The 16,972-nt window shown below is 34.7% G+C and overlaps 1 protein-coding gene across 1 annotated transcript in view; it reads right to left on the bottom strand.

Moving 5' to 3' along the window:
• Nucleotides 1–2,850: 2,850 nt before the first annotated feature.
• Nucleotides 2,851–16,972, bottom strand: part of LOC134256521 (large ribosomal subunit protein uL4-like) — a 36,541-nt gene continuing 22,419 nt past the window's right edge. The window contains exons 5-9 of the mRNA XM_062739174.1: nt 16,226–16,355; nt 15,867–16,023; nt 15,314–15,397; nt 15,044–15,206; nt 2,851–3,018 (exon numbers count right to left, since the gene is read on the bottom strand). Coding sequence (XP_062595158.1) covers nt 2,956–3,018; nt 15,044–15,206; nt 15,314–15,397; nt 15,867–16,023; nt 16,226–16,355 — 597 coding nt within the window. The 3' untranslated portion in view covers nt 2,851–2,955. The remainder of the gene's footprint in view (nt 3,019–15,043; nt 15,207–15,313; nt 15,398–15,866; nt 16,024–16,225; nt 16,356–16,972) is intronic.

The raw sequence follows: 16,972 nt of genomic DNA, 5'->3' as shown, positions 1-16,972 counted from the left end.
AGTAGCATTTTTAAAGAATTTCACAGAAATTTACTATTTTTAGTAACAACGCCAACACCGTTCGTCGAAATCAAAAACGGATATATAGAATTATGTATCTTAGTGTAGTCTACTTGTGTGCAAAGTTATATTGAAATCAGACAAAATTTGTAGGAGGAGTAGCATTTTGAAAGAATTTCACAGAAATTTCTATTTTTAGTAACAACGCCAACACCGTTCGTCGAAATCAAAAACCGATACACAGAATTATGTATCTTAGTGTAGTCTACTTGTGTGCCAAGTAATATTGAAATCAGACCAAATTTGTAAGAGGAGTAGCATTTTGAAAGAATTTCACAGAAATTTCTATTTTTAGTAACAACGCCAACACCCTTCGTCGAAATCAAAAACGGATACATAGAATTATGTACCTTAATGTAGTCTACTTGTGTGCCAAGTTATATTGAAATAAGATCAAAACTGTAGGAGGAGTAGCATTTTGAAAAATTGTTTACAGACAGACAGACAGACAGACGGACAGACGGACGGACACCGGACGCATTACTATCGCATAAGCTCTTCTGGTCTCTGACCAGTAGAGCTAAAAATGCCATTAATTTTTAACAAATTCATGATTATCTCCCCTTGGAAAAGGGCGTGGCCCTTCATTTGAACAAACTTGAATCCCCTTCACCCAAGGATGCTTTGTGCCAAGTTTGGTTGAAATTGGCCCAGTGGTTCTTGAGAAGAAGTCGAAAATGTGAAAAGTTTACAGACAGACGGACAGACAGACAGACGGACGCCGGACAAAATGTGATCAGAAAAGCTCACTTGAGCCTTCGGCTCAGGTGAGCTAAAAAGGCGGATCCAGGGACAGCATGCCGGGCATCCCCTTGTTAGATTTGGATCTAACAAGAGGTGCATGGGCCACATTGATCACCTGAGTAACTTTGGCCATGCTGTTCTTAACCAGATTCACCCTTGCAATACCTATTGTGGCCCCGCCCTCCCCCTAGGGGACACGATTTTGTCATACATGTAATAGAATCTACACTACCGAACGTGTTTCCACATAAGTTTCATTTTTCCTGGCCCAGTCGCTCTTGAGAAGTTTTTTCGTATTCATTTCAATGTAAAACTTGGATTCCCTAGTACGGCCCGCCCTACCCCCGAGGGTCGTGAATTTCACAATTTAGAATCTACAATACCCCAGGATGCTTCCACATAAATTTCAGCTTTTCTGGCCCAGTGATTCCTGAGAAGATTTTTACTATATACATGTATTTCAATGTAAAACTTGGATTTCCTATTGTGACTCCGCCCTACCCCTGGGGTAATGCTTTGAAAAAATTAGAATCTACACTACCCCTAGGATGCTTCCACATAAATCTCAGCTTTTCTGGCCCAGTGGGTCCCTGAGAAGATTTTTTCAAACATATTTCATTGTAAAACTTGGATTCACTTATGCGGCCCCACCCTAACCCTAGGGGTGATGATTTTAACAATTTTGAATCTACACTACCCCAGGATGTTCTATATAAGTTTCAGCTTTTCTGGCCAAGTGGTTCTTGGGAAGAAATTTTTTCCCTTTATATTTCTATGTAAAAATTGATTCCCTGTTGTGACCCTTGCCCTATCCCCGGAGGTCATGATTTGAACAATTAAGAATATACAATACCCCAGGATGCTTCCATTTGTTTCAGCTTTTCTGGCCCAGTAAATCTCTCGATTTTTTTTTTAATAACCCCACCCAATTTTTGTCTTTTCTTGATTATCTCCCCAGTAAGGGGTCTTGGTCCTTTATTTTAACGATTAAACTCCCCTTCACTCAAGGATGCTTTGTACCAAGTTTGGTTAAAATTGGCCCAGTGGTTCTTCAGAAGTTGAGAATGTGAAAAGTTTACAGATGGAAGGAAGGACAGACAACAGAAGAAGGGTTATCTGAAAAGCTCACTTGAGCTTTCAGCTCAGGTGAGCTTAAAATGAATCCCACTATATAGCATGCCTCAGCAAAGAAAGTGTTAAAATTTCAAGCATAATCAGTAGTTCCTGTAAAAACTGTGAATGAAAATTTGCTAGTCAGACAGAAACACAAGGGTAAGACAGTATACCCCATTCTCCCAGTGGGGGCATAAAAATGTAAAATTGTATCCCATGTAGTGACCCCACCCTAGACCTTGGGATCATGATCTGAATAACCTACAATTCCACAGGAATCCTTCCATGATTTTCAGCTATTTTGATCCAGTGTTTGAGATTTTCCTTTACATGTTTATTTTAATGTAACACTTCCATTACCTTTAGTGACCCCATGCTGGAGGCAATGATCTGACAATTTAGTCTACACTTCCTCAAGAGGCATTCGACTTCTATCTTTTCTGATCCAGTGCATTTGGAGAAGATTTTTCTTATACATCTCCATGTAAAAATTTGATTCCTTTACATTGTGCAACCCTTTCCTCCATCACAAGGGACTGGATTTGATCAGTTTGGAACAAAACTAACTCAGGAAGCTTTCATTTCAGTTTTTCTGTTTGAGTGGTTCTTCAGAAAGATTTTAAAAGATTATCATATATTTCAATGTAAAAGTGATTTCCTATCATGGCCCCACCTTTTCACCAGCCACCAAGAACTGAACAATTCAGGATTTACAGTACCCTGGGAAATTCCACATTGTTTTTTTTATGTTTCCATAAACTCATCCTATTTTTACCTAATTATTATCTCCCCTTGGAGAGGGGCTTGCACTTGGGATCACCCGGGGAGGCTTTGTACCAGCTTTGAGGATTTTGGCTTTTTTGTTTTGAACAGTGCTTCTTTTAAAAGATTCCTTGTAAACATACCTTTTCCAAAATAGACACATCAACACACTTATCAACCAGAAGATACTTTATTTGGACAACAATAAATTAAATCCTGACACTATTTAGTAATGTTCAGTCATACAGATTAGAGTTGCCATTTACTATCCTCTGTTTACTTCTTTGCTGGCTTGGTCTTTGCTGTTTTCTTGGCAGCTGGCTTGGCTTCAGTTTTAATCTACAGGATAAAAGAAAGCTCAATATTGAAATTAAGTGTACCATCAGCTAGGTAAGATGAAACTACAAATACACATTGTGCATGTTTATGACACATTTATCTATACTGAAAGGAAATAGAAATGCAGGGTAACATAAAAAGCAAAATTTTTTGATCACATGACCGAAAATAATGAATACTAGTCAGATGAGAATCTTGGTTTCAGTGTTCACATTTACTCAACCTTGAAACGTATGACATCACGTAGGTACGGTGCTAAAAAGCCAAAAATATGTGCAACTTGATGACGACAACTTAGTGAGCCATCTTCTTGTACCATTTAAGAGATATACATTGTTTTTCAATATTTACAGACAATATGGATTTCTTGCTTGTAAATTCCCCCAATAGAATGTCTAAAGTTAACCATCATCAGAGAGAACATGAATAGTTCAACCAAGCGTGACGATAAAGTTGATGCATAACAGAGAATGTCAAGACGGGGTTATTCATGCTGTCAGCTGTTTAATTCCACCTTATTATCACAAAAACTACTTGGATTTTTGAGCTGGTCAACTTTACGTTAGTTTTCCCTCTCACTGGGGCATGCGCTCCAGCCCAATGTAGCCTGGCTTTGTTAAGACTTTTTTGCAATCACATCTACCCACTAGACTGTTCTCCGTAAAGTCCATATTTTTCTCATTGAACATCTGTGGGACTGAGTGGAAGATAAGGTTCAAAATGCCCAAGCTAGTCTCTTTCAACTACAGGCTGCCTTAATGAAAGGGTTGAATAATATCTTTATTTCAAGGATTCATAGCTGCAGAACTGTAGCTCTCTGCTTGAGAAAATTCAGACAGATAAAGCAGAGAGCTACAGATCCATGCATTATGGACATGAAATACTGGTTCCTAAGACAGATAATCTTTCTAAAAATAGCTTCTTTGTCTAAGTGTCAAACAATGATTATTTTTTACAAGTTCGATTAGATTTATCCCACTTTAACCAAAATTACACTGCAATTCTTTCTACATGGATTCACCCAATGAATGTTAAATTAGTAGTACAATAACTAACAAAATGTATAAGGGAAAAAATTATGTACACTAGAGTTGGGTATTGCGAGTGAAAACCATATTGCGATATATTGCAATATTTTACTTTGAATATTGCAATATATTGCAATATATTGTAGATTTTAATTATCATTAATAAATTCGAGCAGAATGTTTGAAATGCTGTCAAGTTCAAAGACTATTCAAATTTATCTTTGTTTTAAAGGGGGAGGAGGGATAATACATTAATTACACACATAATTATAACACTTTACTTTTAATCAAATACCAGGTAAAATAATAATTTTAAAATAATAAAAACAAAATGAACCCCCATGGAGAATTTTCAAATTGAAAAAAAAGTTTATACAGAATAGGCCAGGTAAAATTAATCTTTAGATTCTCATCCTCATTTGCTAAAAAATTGGGGCGGGTGGGCGGATTTTATTTTTTAATTTTTATAACTGTTAATTTACATATAAGTATCAACAAAACAATTAATGGACGCCCAGTTCACATTTTTTTTTCATTATGTTTAATGCAAAGAAGAATAGATTTAATTCTTTTCATATTCTTTTAAATATTTAAAGAAAATTTTTGCTTTAAAAATTAAATATTTATTGTTAATTAACAAATTATCAAGTACACATTATACGGCACACCCTGAACAAAATGAGGTGGGGATACCAATAAATTGTGTGTGCGTGACTTCTTATTTTGCAAAATCTATATAAATGTTCTAATAATTATTCTACTGAAAAATTTAGGCCTTCTCTTAAGTCTGTCTACGATGTTGTAGGTTTTTTTTTATTTCAAAGCAAAGTCACACAGCTGGAGATCGTTATATACCAGGTGTCATTTTCCTTGTCTATTTTTACTTAGTTACAATCTCTCTAAATACTTGCTCCTGCCAGTGATGGTATCTATATGTGTTTATAATTATACTATTTTTTTGCCTTCTCTATACTGACAAATTATCTTTTCCTTGCATATTTAAACTGTTTTTATTGCCGATTTTTCTCCATTCTTCACATGGCTTTTTTACTATAAATAGCGACACGCGACTTTTAATACAGACGGGAGATAACTCTTAAACTTTGACCCAAATTCTTACTGAATAAAAATACATGAAAATACCCATATTCAAAATAAAAAACATCGGGGCGGGACATTTTGAGAAGGGCGGGCGGGGATGAATAAAGATTAATTTTATATGGCCTTATATTAAGTTTTTTCATTTTTTGGGGGGAGGGGGGGTTAATGAAGTAGCATGAAATGCTATTCAAGATTAAAACATTACATACTATATGAAAACAAACAAATATTGTAGTTACAGAATAAAATTAAAGCCAGAAAGAAATTGTGACCTATTTTGGTGCGTTTTGGTGTTTACTCTAACCCGACCCAATTTCACATTATGACAAACGATCAGGAAATATGGCCTGTATAGATCTACTGGTCTAATATAATGTGCTCCTGGTATAGCATGAAGGTGTTTAAAATGGCATGAAAGTTATAAAAAAAATAATTAGAGCAACACTACTTCAAGTGAAAACACGGATGACCATTTACTTGTAATATGAACATGTATATTGAACTTGACATTTCATCGCGATGTCGATCGTGTAGATTTGATGCGAGAACCATAGTGCACTTGGTATACACCCTTAGAAATGTTTAACATATTATCTTTCTTATTAATTTTATTTTAAAGTCTTATAATTAATTATAAATCATATTTAAAGTAAGATATTTAAAATTGCAACAGTAAATTAAATGCTCTCTCTCTCTTTCTTTCTCTCTATCTTTCTCTCTCTCTCTCTCCCTCTCTGTCTCTTTCTCTGAAAGCTGACGAAGTATTGTTTTAACGAGATTGAAAAAGCCTGAGGCAGTTACAAGTATTATTTCAGCAGTTTCTACAATGAAGGAGATTTTTATATATTTTTATAAATATTGTGAAATACCGATATCTGATTTTCATATCGCGATATATTATCATGGTGGATAATTCGCAATATACCGATATACCGGTAATATTGCACACCCCTAATGTACACATGAAGAACTTGAAGGTTATGTATAAACAAAATTTTTCCTTACATAAAAAATATCATTTTATGCTGCCGATTTTTTGTCGCTCACTTCGGGTATAATTTCTTGTAGTTTATGCTTTCCTTTTGTTCTTAGAATAGTAATCGATAATTAATCTTATTATATAGCTAATAAATAGTCTCTAATAAAATACTACCAAAAATCCATAGAATTTTAGCGATCAATATCTTGACGTTTTATTGAACGCTGAGTTTGTATTACATATAAACACCTGAAACATTTCAAATACGAGCGTTCAATATCGAACGCCCTGTTGTAAACCAAAAAAAAGTCGTCTGGTCAAATTCTTCGAGCTATATCAAATAAAGGAAGTGGCATCTAAGTAAGATGTATTTATTCTTCACATAAAATGAAATTATTTATTAAAATTTAGTACGTATTAGACCCGTTAAAATCTAAATAAGCAAATCATAACGTTCATTAGGGTCATCGGAATGATGCGATATTGAACAGGCGTTAATTTGAATAGCAATACTAAAAAATCATTAATATGAGTTTTTAGTTAGACTACTTAATATAAATTATGAGGAAATGTTTTAGCTATATAATAAAAGAGTTATTGAACTTATATTGGTGAATATTGGCACGAGTTGGCTGTAAATGCACTCAAAGCTCGTGCATTTGTACAGCCAACTTGTGCCAATATTCACTAATATAAGTTCAATAACCTATAATATATTTTACTCAAATCATTGATACTTTATTTAACTTTCAATGGTCCAAAACAGTCCTTTATGGACGGTTTAAAAGATTCCCATTTCTAAGTACACATCCACAAACCTCCTTGAACTGTTGAAAGGTAAATAAACATTTAGGAATAGGAGTTAAATGTGTGGTTAATGATCATGTATCATTAATAATGCTGGGGAAAAACATAAAACACCAGAAATAATACTCGAAGTGAGCGACAAAAATCGGCAGCATAAATCAAAGGTTTTTACAATGCATGGATCTGTAGCTCTCTGCTTTATCCGTCAAAATTTTCTCAAGCAGAGAGCTACAGTCCTGAAGCTAAAGGATTCACACACTGATGAACTCCATGCAAAGAAGAATCAAGGCTGTAACAGATTTACCAGAGAGACATTGAAGATGATAATTTTAAATTTTCATTTTTGGGGGGCATCGTCACGGGTTTCAATAACTCATGAATTATGGGGCAAAATCCGAAGGAATTTTGATATTTTCATTAAAAAGATTTTAAATGTAATATACCGTAATATTTGGGTTATAGGTCGATGGGGTATATAGGTCGAAAGGCTCATTTTCAGCCTTAATTTTTGAAAAATCCTAAGATAGGACGAACTTACTATATAGGACGAGGCTTTGTTTCCCGTTTTCTAAAGATTCTTATGCAGATACAACGTATCAGAACAGGTAAACCCCTAGAATTACCGGGGTTATTCCGTGACATAAACGTATCAAGAAATTAAACAGGTATTTTAATGAGTACAGAATTTGAATAAAGTTTTTTTTTTTAAAAAAGTAGTTAAAACTTCTTTGAATTGTGTTACTACTTATTTTTTTCCAACTTGCCTGTTCAATGCCTCCGTAGTTTTCACACCGTTGTTAAATCAAAGGCATAAATAACACGTAAATACATTATTATTTTACAGCTATAATATTTGGGAAATACCCGAGACCAAAGAATAGTAATTCCGATTTCAGAACAACTTGGACACATTCCTATTAACTTTATTCAGACATTATTTACCGTTGGACAACAATTACTTCGATGTCCGCCATTTTTATTTTTCTTCTCAAGGGATTCGCTAAAACACGCAAATGGCCATTGAATGTATATATCAAGCAACAGTTAAGAATTGAAATCATATTAACACTCTACTAAGTTTAATTTATAAATTTAATTTGAGAGTACATTCACAATTTGACTGTCAACATGAATTTCACGGCTTTGTTTGTTCAATGATGTGTAACACCAATACCCTATAACGGCACGTGGGTTTGTTATAATCATGCCCCGTAGGCATTTAAACCAACAGGTGTTACACCTTTGCGTACACAGTGTAAATCCCTTTATCTTTCAGACAATTAAAATTCTGTTAGAAGTCAATCTTTGTATACCGGTAATTCAATGTAAATTATATTTCTGTCACCCGTATTTATTACTAACTCTTTGCTTAAGACAATAAAAAATATTTAATATACTATTTCAATTTATCGCTACTAATAAATGGTAAAAACACTACAGTTGATCTTGAAAATTTTTTCGTATTTTAAATTTTGATACGGCTGCGGTTTTACTTTTAGTAAACGGTAGCGACTTCCTAACTTCACAAGATGGATACCGCATGATGTTAATGGATAATACGTTGAGGAATTATTTAATAGATGAAGCAATGTTGTTTTCTTTTGTCATCAACAGATAATTAATGGAATTTATTTTGTAAGAAAGCTATAGAATAAATATTTTATTGTTTACCTGGGCATTAATTTTTCTGTGTAAAATAATGAAAAAAGTTATGAAAGTGGCACAGATTTGCTTTGAAATTGACGTGAATTTTATTGATTTGGGGGCACTTTTCGTAATCTTGAGCCTTAGAAAGGTCGAATTCGTATATTGGGCGACCCCAGCGGTTCTGAGAAAAAAGTATCGACCTATTATCCAAAAATTACGGTAGGTCCATAATATAGGAATAAAATTATTTCACCTCAAAAGTTTACCCTGCACTTCTTTTTCCTTTCAGTATATAAATGCAAACTAATAGTCACTGGCTGACATCCTGCCCATTGCAACTAAATTCAGCGTTTTTTTTTTCTCCCTTATATAACTGGTACCGATAAATGGCACCATTCCCAATGCCAAAAACGTTAATTTTTCCCAATTTGGGACTAAAAATTCCCAATTCACCTGTGAAGCAATAGACTACGACAACATAACTCTTTTTAAATGAAACATTGTACAAGTTGACTAATTGTTTCACTTCTGCTTAAATTGAAAGTAAAACAAGAGGCCCAGGGGCCACAGCGCTCACCTGAGCACATCGGCTAGGAAAAAGCACATATCAGATCAGAACTGAAAGTTTACTGAGGTTGGGGGGGGGGGGGGGGCCTTGAATTTTAACACCCCAGGGGATCATGATTTGAACGAATTATCTAGAATCTACACTACCTGAGGATGGTTCCATATAAATATTACTAATCATGGCTTTGAAGTACTTGAAAAGAAGAATTTTAAAGGCTTCCGTATATATTCCTATGTAAAACTTTGGTCGTCCATTTTGGCCCCACTCTAGCCCCGGAGTTCATGATTTGAAGAAACTTGAATCTACACTACCTGAGGATAATTTCACATGAGTTTCATCTTTCCTGTCTCAATTGTTCTTGAGAAGAAGATTTTTAAAGATTTTTCCTGCATATTCCTATGTAAAACTTTGATCAGCCATACTGGCCCCACCCTACCCCAAGGGTCATGATTTGAACAAACGTGAATCTCCACTACCTGAGTATGATTTCAAATGAGTTTCATCTTTCCTGGCCCAGTGGTTCTTCAGAAGAAGATTTTTAAAGATTTTTCCTATATATTCCAATGTAAAACTTTTAACGGCCATTATGGCCCCACACTAGCCCAGGGGGTCATGATTTGAACAAACTTAAATTTACACTACCTGAGGATGATTCCAAATGAGTTTCATCTTTCCTGGCCCAGTGGTTCTTTCAGAAGAAGATTTTTAAAGATTTTTTTAAATATATTCCTATGTAAAACTTTGATCGGCCATTTTGGCTCCACCCGACCCCCGGGGGTCATGAATTGAACAAATTTGAATCTACACTACCTGAGGATAATTCCAGATGAGTTTCATCTTACCTGGCCCAGTGGTTCTTGAGAAGAAGATATTTAATGATTTTCCTATATACTCCTACGTAAAACATTGATTGGCCATTTTGGCCCCACCCATCCCCTGAGGGTCATGATTTGAACAAACTTGAATCTATACTACCTGAGGATGATTCCACATGAGTTTCATCTTTCCTGGCCCAGTGGTTCTTGAGAAGAAGATTTTTCAAGATTTTCCCTATATATTCCTGTGTAAAATTTTGATCAGCCAATTTGGCCCCACCCTACTCCCAGGGGTCATGATTTGAGCAAACTTGAAACAACACTTCCTGAGGATGATTCCACATGAGTTTCATCTTTCCTGGCCCAGTGGTTCTTGAGAAGAAGATTTTTTTAAAAATGGCAATAATTTTTCTCTAATTCATAGTTATCTCCCCTTGGAAAAGGGCGTGGCCCTTCATTTGAACAAACTTGAATCCCCTTCACCCAAGGATACTTTGTAGCAAGTTTGGTTGAAACTGGCCTAGTGGTTCTCAAGAAGAAGATGAAAATGTGAAAAGCTTACAACGACAACAACAACAACGACGACGACGACGACAACAGCGACAGACAACGGACAAATTTTGATCAGAAAAGCTCACTTGAGCCTTCGGCTCAGGTGAGCTAAAAAGTCGTAATTTGGCGGACCTGTGGTGCAAACAGCATGTAGTGTCCTACATTTTGACAAATTGAAAGCATGAAAATGTGAAAACATGGGACATTGATATAAAAAATAGTAAGTTCTTGTTGCTTATTCGTTAAAACACAGAGTAATAGGCAATTAAGTTGGAATAAATGCAAAATACGTTTCGTTTGATTAAATGAGAGAAAATTCTCCTTTGTTCTTCTGTTTTTTTCCCAATTGAAACTTTCCCAATGAGTGGAAAAAAATCGCCAAATTTGAACTGTAATTTTAACATAGTTGAAGTTGTCTAGAACCCTGGAGTAGAAAACAAGAGGCCCATGGGCCACATCGCTCACTTGAGTAGCTTTGACCATGCTATTCTTTACCAGATTTCCCACTAGTAATTAAGGCTGGGTATTGGCCCGAGATTTCGTATTGCGATATATTACGATACATGTATTTTTAACTGTATTGCGATATGTATTGCAATATTTTAAATGTAATTAAAATGGCATTTACTTACTATATTTACGTTAATTTACATGCAGAATGTAAATAACTATGATAAGTAACCAACACAGAAAAAAATCTCGTTGATTTTATTTCAGTTATGCTCTGAAATACTCCTAAACAACTTCTGTCTTACTGTTTGGCTTAATAAAAACCTTTCATAAGTCATTTTTTATATTTAATGATAAAATTCCTTAATCTGAGTATATTGCCAATATATCGATATTACAAAATCGTATTGCAATACGCTATTTTTAGTCGCTGTATATTGCAATATATTGAAATATCGATATTTTTGCCCAGCCCTACTAGTAAGGCCAAAAGAAAAAATACTCGTTTCCTGTCCCCTGACCAAAAAAAGTGTAGGTAGGGAAAAAAATTTATTTTGAGAAAAAATTTTATTTTCAAAACTCAATGAATGCAGAACATATAGCATAAAATAACAAGAAAACAGTATGTTAACAGTTTACAAAGCAAGTTTCTTTATAAAGTAAAGGTATCCTGTACACTTGTGATGTATTAGTTCTTTAGAATATTGTTGGTCGACTTTAGTATTTCAGGAAAATAGTCACCCAAAAAATAAAAATGTGATAAAAACTTTTAGGGTCGGAGGGTAAAATGTAGGGGAGCAGAGAAGAAGATAGGTCGGGTGACAGGAAACAAGAGTATTTTTTATTTTGCCTGCTTGTTGTTCAGGAGTAAAGAAGAAGATTTTTAAAGATTGCATGAATTTTAGTGGTTTTGGCCCCACCCCTCAGGTGTGATGCCCAAGGTGACCTATACATATTGTGACCCCACCCTACCCCCCAGGTCATATTTTGTTTCCTGTCCCCTGATTTAGGTAGGTAGGGAAAAAAATTTATTTTGAGAAAAAATTTTATTTCCAAAACTCAATGGACAATTTAAAATCTACACTACCCCAGCATGTTTCCACATAAGTTTCAGCTTTTCTGGTCCAGTGGTTCTTGAGAAGAAGATTTTTTCCTAAATAATTCTATGTAAAACTTGGATTCCCTACTGTGGCTCCTCCCTACCCAAAGGGGTCATGATTTTTTATAATCTAGAATCTACACTATCCAAGAATGCTTCCATATAAGTTTCAGCTGTTCTGGTCCAGTGGTTCTTGAGAAGAAGACTTTTAAAGATTATTTCTATGTAAAACTTTGATTCTCTATTGTGGCCCCGCCCTACCCTCAGGGGTCATGATTTGACCAATTTAGAATCTACACTACCCCGGGATGCTTCCACATAAGTTTCAGCTTTTCTGGTTCAGTGGTTCTTCAGAAAATGATTTTTAAAGATTTTTCCTATATATTTCTATGTAAAACTTTTGATTCCCCATTGTGGCCCTGCCCTACCCCCGGGGGTCATGATATTTATAATTTAGAATCTACACCACCCCAGGATTCTTCCACATAAGTTTCAGCTTTCCTGGCCCAGTGGTTCTTGAGAAGATTTTTTTTATGACCCCACCCTATTTGTGGCTTTCTTGATTATCTTCCCATGTGAAAGGACATGGTCCTTTATTTTAACAATTTAAACTCCCTTTCACCCAAGGATGCTTTGTACCAAGTTTGGTTAAAATTGGCCCAGTGGTTCTTGAGAAGAAGTCAATAAAGTGCCGCGCCACAGCATGATACGCCCGTCAAAAAAAATACAATTTTCTTGAACATTTTAGTGTGCAAGAAAATCACGTCATCCTTGATTCCAAGATTTCCATGATTTTTCCATTCCTTCAAATATTTATCCATTTCCTGTTATCTAGGCATTAATTATAATAAATATTACATCATTAATAGATTTCTATGCTGGTTGTGTTAGACCTAATGTCAAATGCCCATCATATTAAACAATATCAAATTAGTCGTAACATCTTCATCTATACCAAATTAATTTTGAAAAGAAAAGGCCTGGCCATCAAATGACATATGCTATAAACTGACCTGCACTTCTTTTGTCTAATCCCCAAAGGATACAGATAAGCCGCTTGATCAGCTAGCCTTCCTACATTAAACTCATTAATTAATCTTTAACTGGATACTTGTCTACTCATTACTACCAAGAGATGAATGGGCCTGCACTATCTACCATAAATTTTTTTCTAAACATATAAAATATTCAACGATTTTTTTGGTTGAGATTTAATGTCCTACAGGTTTTAATATGTAATTCATATGGAAATGCTGATTCCACCCCACCCCTTAAAATTAGTTTTTAAATTAATAATATTATATAATATCAGATTAGTCTATTATGCAATATCAAATTAGTTTTAATTACTTTTCATCAAATTCATTTTAAAACTTAGGCTAGCCAACAAGAGCTACTTTTAATCCAACAGGCTTACCCATCTGCCCAATACCCAAGGGATGTAGATAACACTGATGTTCTATCAGTTAGATCCTCACACTCAAAACTCATTAATTTCTCTCTAATTTGACATGCAATTTTCTGTTATCAAAATTCTTCTTGACCAGTGCTTGATAATTACACTCAAGGGAGAGGTAGGATTTCTCTAACATACATTATATTTGTTATAGATTGCTGTCAAGTATATGCTTAAAAAAATAAGTATTTTCTTGATTTAACACTTTTTTAATAAGAAGAGAGCAATACTCTTACATTATTTGGGATGCTTAAATGAATAGTAAAAAGACACTTTTTTTTTTTTAATTTCACTTAAATTAAAGGTCACAGTGACCTTGAAATAGGTCGCGACACACCTTCTACCTAAGATGCATAAACTGGCCAAGTTTGATGATAGTAAGTCTTATAGTTTTCTAGTTATGGGCTGGAAAGGATTTTTCCATATTTGGCTATAACTTTTTAATAAAAGGTCAGAGCGACCTACTTTTTGTGCGCGACACACCTTCTACCCAAGAAGCATCAGATGACAAAGTTTGATAATCCAAGGCCTAATAGTATTAAAGTTATGAGCCGGAAACGAAAAAGCTAACAGACAGACGGATGGACACGAAGCCTATAACATAATATGTTCTACCTAAGATGCATAAACTGGCCAAGTTTGATGATTGTTAGTCTTATAGTTTTCTAGTTATGGGCCGGAAAGGATTTTTCCATATTTGGCTATAACTTCTTAATGAAAGGTCAGAGCGACCTACTTTTTGTGCGCGACACACCTTCTACCCAAGAAGCATCAGATGACAAAGTTTGATAATCCAAGGCCTAAGAGTATTAAAGTTATGAGCCGTGACAAAGTATAACATAATATGTCCCGTCTTAAGATGGGCATATAAAAAGGTGAAAAGTTTAAAGACGGACGGACGACAGACAAAATGTGATCAGAAAAGCTCACTTGGGCCTTTGGCTCAGGTGAGCTAAAAACATGGAAGAGCTTTCCTTGTTTGCTACACAATGAAAGAGTAAAATAATATTTGTGGTTAAAAGGTTTTATAACCCTACTATGTGATATTCATGTATTGTTTAGCATAATTTTCTCATCCTTTCAACAGATAGGGTTTGATGGTCCTTGGCCAGTCACAGTTTGATACAAAGCAGCTGGACATGAAAATCCTAACAGATGGAAAAGCAAAGACAGCTGTGTAAACACTTGATATATGATTTCTGTATTTTGACAGCTTTCAATATCTGTTTATTGTATGTTGTTTGGAGCTGTCAATTTTCATCACCTTTTATTTTTTATACTCCACTCATTTTCTCTCATACATTACTTGAATTCATTTCAACAAAATCTACTCTACTTTTGATAAAAATTAACTTTTGAGTTTTGAAATTCACCAATAAAACAAATCAGAAAACCATTGCCTCAGTCTGACGTGCTTTTTCCTCATAAAAATAGGAAAGCTTTTTCTTCCTCATCAGCAATACAATAGGGATTTCCCTGAACTGATCATAACCTATAAAACTGTCCTCATCTTTATGTCTTACCCCGCGCTTAGCATCCAGCTTAGCCTGACGGGCAGCCTTGCGAGTGGCTTCCACATTCTGAGCAGCTTTCCTCATCACTTTACTGTATGGATTCAGATGGTTCATCACGCGAGGATTCTTCAAAGGATTCTTCTTAAGAACTCTCCTTCTGTTATTGTCTCTTCTGTTGAAAGAAATTTTTCATCAACTCTGAAATGCTTTCTAATCTTTACAGCATACAATTCCACTGTTCAAAGTCATATAAAAAATATATCTTTTAATAAATCTTACTTGGGTAACCGTAAAGCAGACTGAATTTCATCACTCTTTAATAATCTTGTTAAATCTGAATTGGTCATCTTGGGTTTAGGTAAGCTGAAATAAAAAAATGGAACAATCACTTTCTATTTCAAAACAACTAAAATCAGTTTTTTTAAACAAACTATTTTAGGACGCAATGTCCTTGTGACTGGGACAAATTACAAGTTGAAAATTGGCTAAGTCTTTTTTTTTTATGAAGTTGGAAGTTTCATTATTAATTCATATCATTTCACTGTGACTTCACAATGAGGTACTTTCCAGAGGGTTTGGGTCTTCATTTGAATGGACTTGAATTCTATTCACCCAGAGATGCTTTGTGGCAAGTTTTGTAAAAGCAAGAACCTTGTGGTTTTGCAGGAGGAGATAAAATAGGGAAAACAGAGAACATATTTGATCAGAAAACCTTTAGGCCTCTGACTCAGGTACAAGTGACCTAAAATACCCAAAATACTGAACAAATTTCCATTTTTGAACAAAATCAAAATAAAATTGCAAAAGGAATGCTCTTAACAGACTGGCTTACTTGTAATCTTTTTTCTCTGCAGCCAGTTTCTTCCATGTACCATACAATTTATCCAATTTACTGAAAGCTGACTCAGTCCAGATACAGAATCTTCCTACATGACCACCAGGAGCAATCTTTAGTAGGTTTAGGCGAGATACATTTATGAGGGTTATGCCTGAAAAATACGTTCTTTATGAAAACAAAATTATGAATTTAGAAGTAACTGCCTATGTATAAAAGCTGGCAAGTTCAGAATACAGATGCCTATGTTGTGATCACAGTTTTTCAGAAACACGGACCAAAGGCAATTCATCATTAGCAGCTGTGCTCTCTACTTCAAATAAACTTCCTTTAAAGGATTTTAAAAGAAATCTTACCAGGGATATTTCTGAATGCCCTACAGATTCCATTATCAGAGTTGTATATAACAAGGGGGCCTCTCTTCTGAATTCTTCGTCTGTTCCTCATTTTACCTTTGCCAGCTCTAAATCGTTTGGATTTGTACACCTAAAAGAAACAATGTACATTTTAAATGTCTTCAATGAAAGCATTTTCACTCGCCAAGGGATTGCATTAATATATGTTTTATCCACTGCTCTTCATATTCCTTATTATACACTGATATAGGTGACATCAAAAGTTTCTACTACTCACAACTGAATAAACCATCCAAGAGTTTTGCTGTAAGTCACAGCTATGAACTGTCGTTTGACTGCTGGTAAAACCGAAATTTAACAAACTCATTGCCGTTTGTCATATCATTCAACTAATTAGCAGGTTTGCTTTTGTCAAGGATGATATTTTCATTGAATTAACATACAGTATAGGTGACATCAAAAGTTGGGTCTCTTATTTCCAAGAGTTTTGACTGGATTGATATCATTCAACTAATTAGCAGGTGCTTTTGTCAAGGATGATATTTTCATTGAATTAACATACAGTGTATATCTTAACTCTAAAAAATGAAAAACATGAGTAAACAATGATCTATAAGACATGCTATTCTATAAAAAGCAATTGCTTTATTGTAGAAATTAGAATGTAACATGACTTTTGACAAGCTAGTTTAAATGCATCATTTTTTTTTTTTTTTTTTTACATGAAAGTAACAACGAATTATCCAA

The sequence above is a fragment of the Saccostrea cucullata genome, unplaced genomic scaffold, assembly GCF_032062105.1.
Source record: "Saccostrea cucullata isolate Sc308-1 unplaced genomic scaffold, CSIRO_AGI_Scuc_v1 ctg90, whole genome shotgun sequence".
NCBI lineage: Eukaryota > Metazoa > Mollusca > Bivalvia > Ostreida > Ostreidae > Saccostrea > Saccostrea cuccullata.
The sequence above is the reverse complement of the archived record's forward strand: the minus strand, read 5'-3'. Positions and strand labels throughout refer to the sequence as shown.